The 812-nt window shown below is 62.3% G+C and overlaps 1 protein-coding gene across 1 annotated transcript in view; it reads left to right on the top strand.

Annotated features, from left to right (window-relative positions):
* Window positions 1-812, top strand: part of EMH_0071420 (uncharacterized protein) — a gene marked incomplete at both ends in the record, with an annotated part of 3902 nt that overhangs the window by 2253 nt on the left and 837 nt on the right. Inside the window, one exon of the mRNA XM_013499094.1 lies at window positions 3-812. Within this exon, the coding sequence (XP_013354548.1) occupies window positions 3-812 (810 nt within the window). The remainder of the gene's footprint in view (window positions 1-2) is intronic.

Below are 812 nucleotides of genomic sequence, written 5' to 3'. Positions count from 1 at the left end.
ACCACCGAACCCTGCAGCAGCAGCAACTGCAGCAGCTGCAACACCAGCAGCAGCTGCAGCACCTGCAACATCAGCAGCAGCTGCAGCACCTGCAGCAGCAGCAGCAACTGCAGCATCTGCAGCAGCAACAGCAGCAGCAGCAAGAAATGACTCCCCGAGCAGCAGCCGTGCGGTGGCATTCTGTAGACCCAGCAGCAGCAGCAGCAGCAGCAGCAGCAGCAACAGCAGCACCTGCACCTGTGCAGCCCCCAACGCATAGCAGCAGCAGCAGCAGCAGCAGCAGCAGCAGGGACATCTATGCGAGGTACGGGCAGGGAGAATTTGCCGTCTCGTCGCCGAGCGCACGCTATGCGTACGAAGCAGCAGCACCCGCAGCAGCAACTGGAACAGCAGCAGCAGCAACAGCAGCAGCAGCAGCAGCAGCAGCAGCAGGAGAGCCATCAAGTGTGCCTCCTTTTCAGCAGCAGCAAGATCCCCTGCTGCTTGCTGCGTCTGCTGGGACTCCTTGGAGGCGCGGCTCATCTGCTGCAGCACCAGCAGCAAACCCAGCAGCAGCAGCAGCAGCACCAGCAGCAGCACCAGCAGCAGCAGCAGATATATGTGGAGGGGCGGAGCGGCTGCTGGGGGACTTTGCGTTGAACAGCAGCGCCTGGGCTCTGTGGCGGCAGTCTGTCGGCTGGCAGCTGGGCCTCAGCAGCAACAGCGCGCAGCTAGCAGAAGAAATACTCACACGAGACAGACGCATGCAGCAGCAGCAGCAGCAGCAGCAGCAGCAGCAGCAACAGCAGCAGCAGCAGCAGCAGCAGGAACAG

The sequence above is a fragment of the Eimeria mitis genome, genomic scaffold (genome assembly GCF_000499745.2).
Source record: "Eimeria mitis Houghton genomic scaffold, Emh_scaff3988, whole genome shotgun sequence".
NCBI lineage: Eukaryota > Apicomplexa > Conoidasida > Eucoccidiorida > Eimeriidae > Eimeria > Eimeria mitis.
The sequence above is the reverse complement of the archived record's forward strand: the minus strand, read 5'-3'. Positions and strand labels throughout refer to the sequence as shown.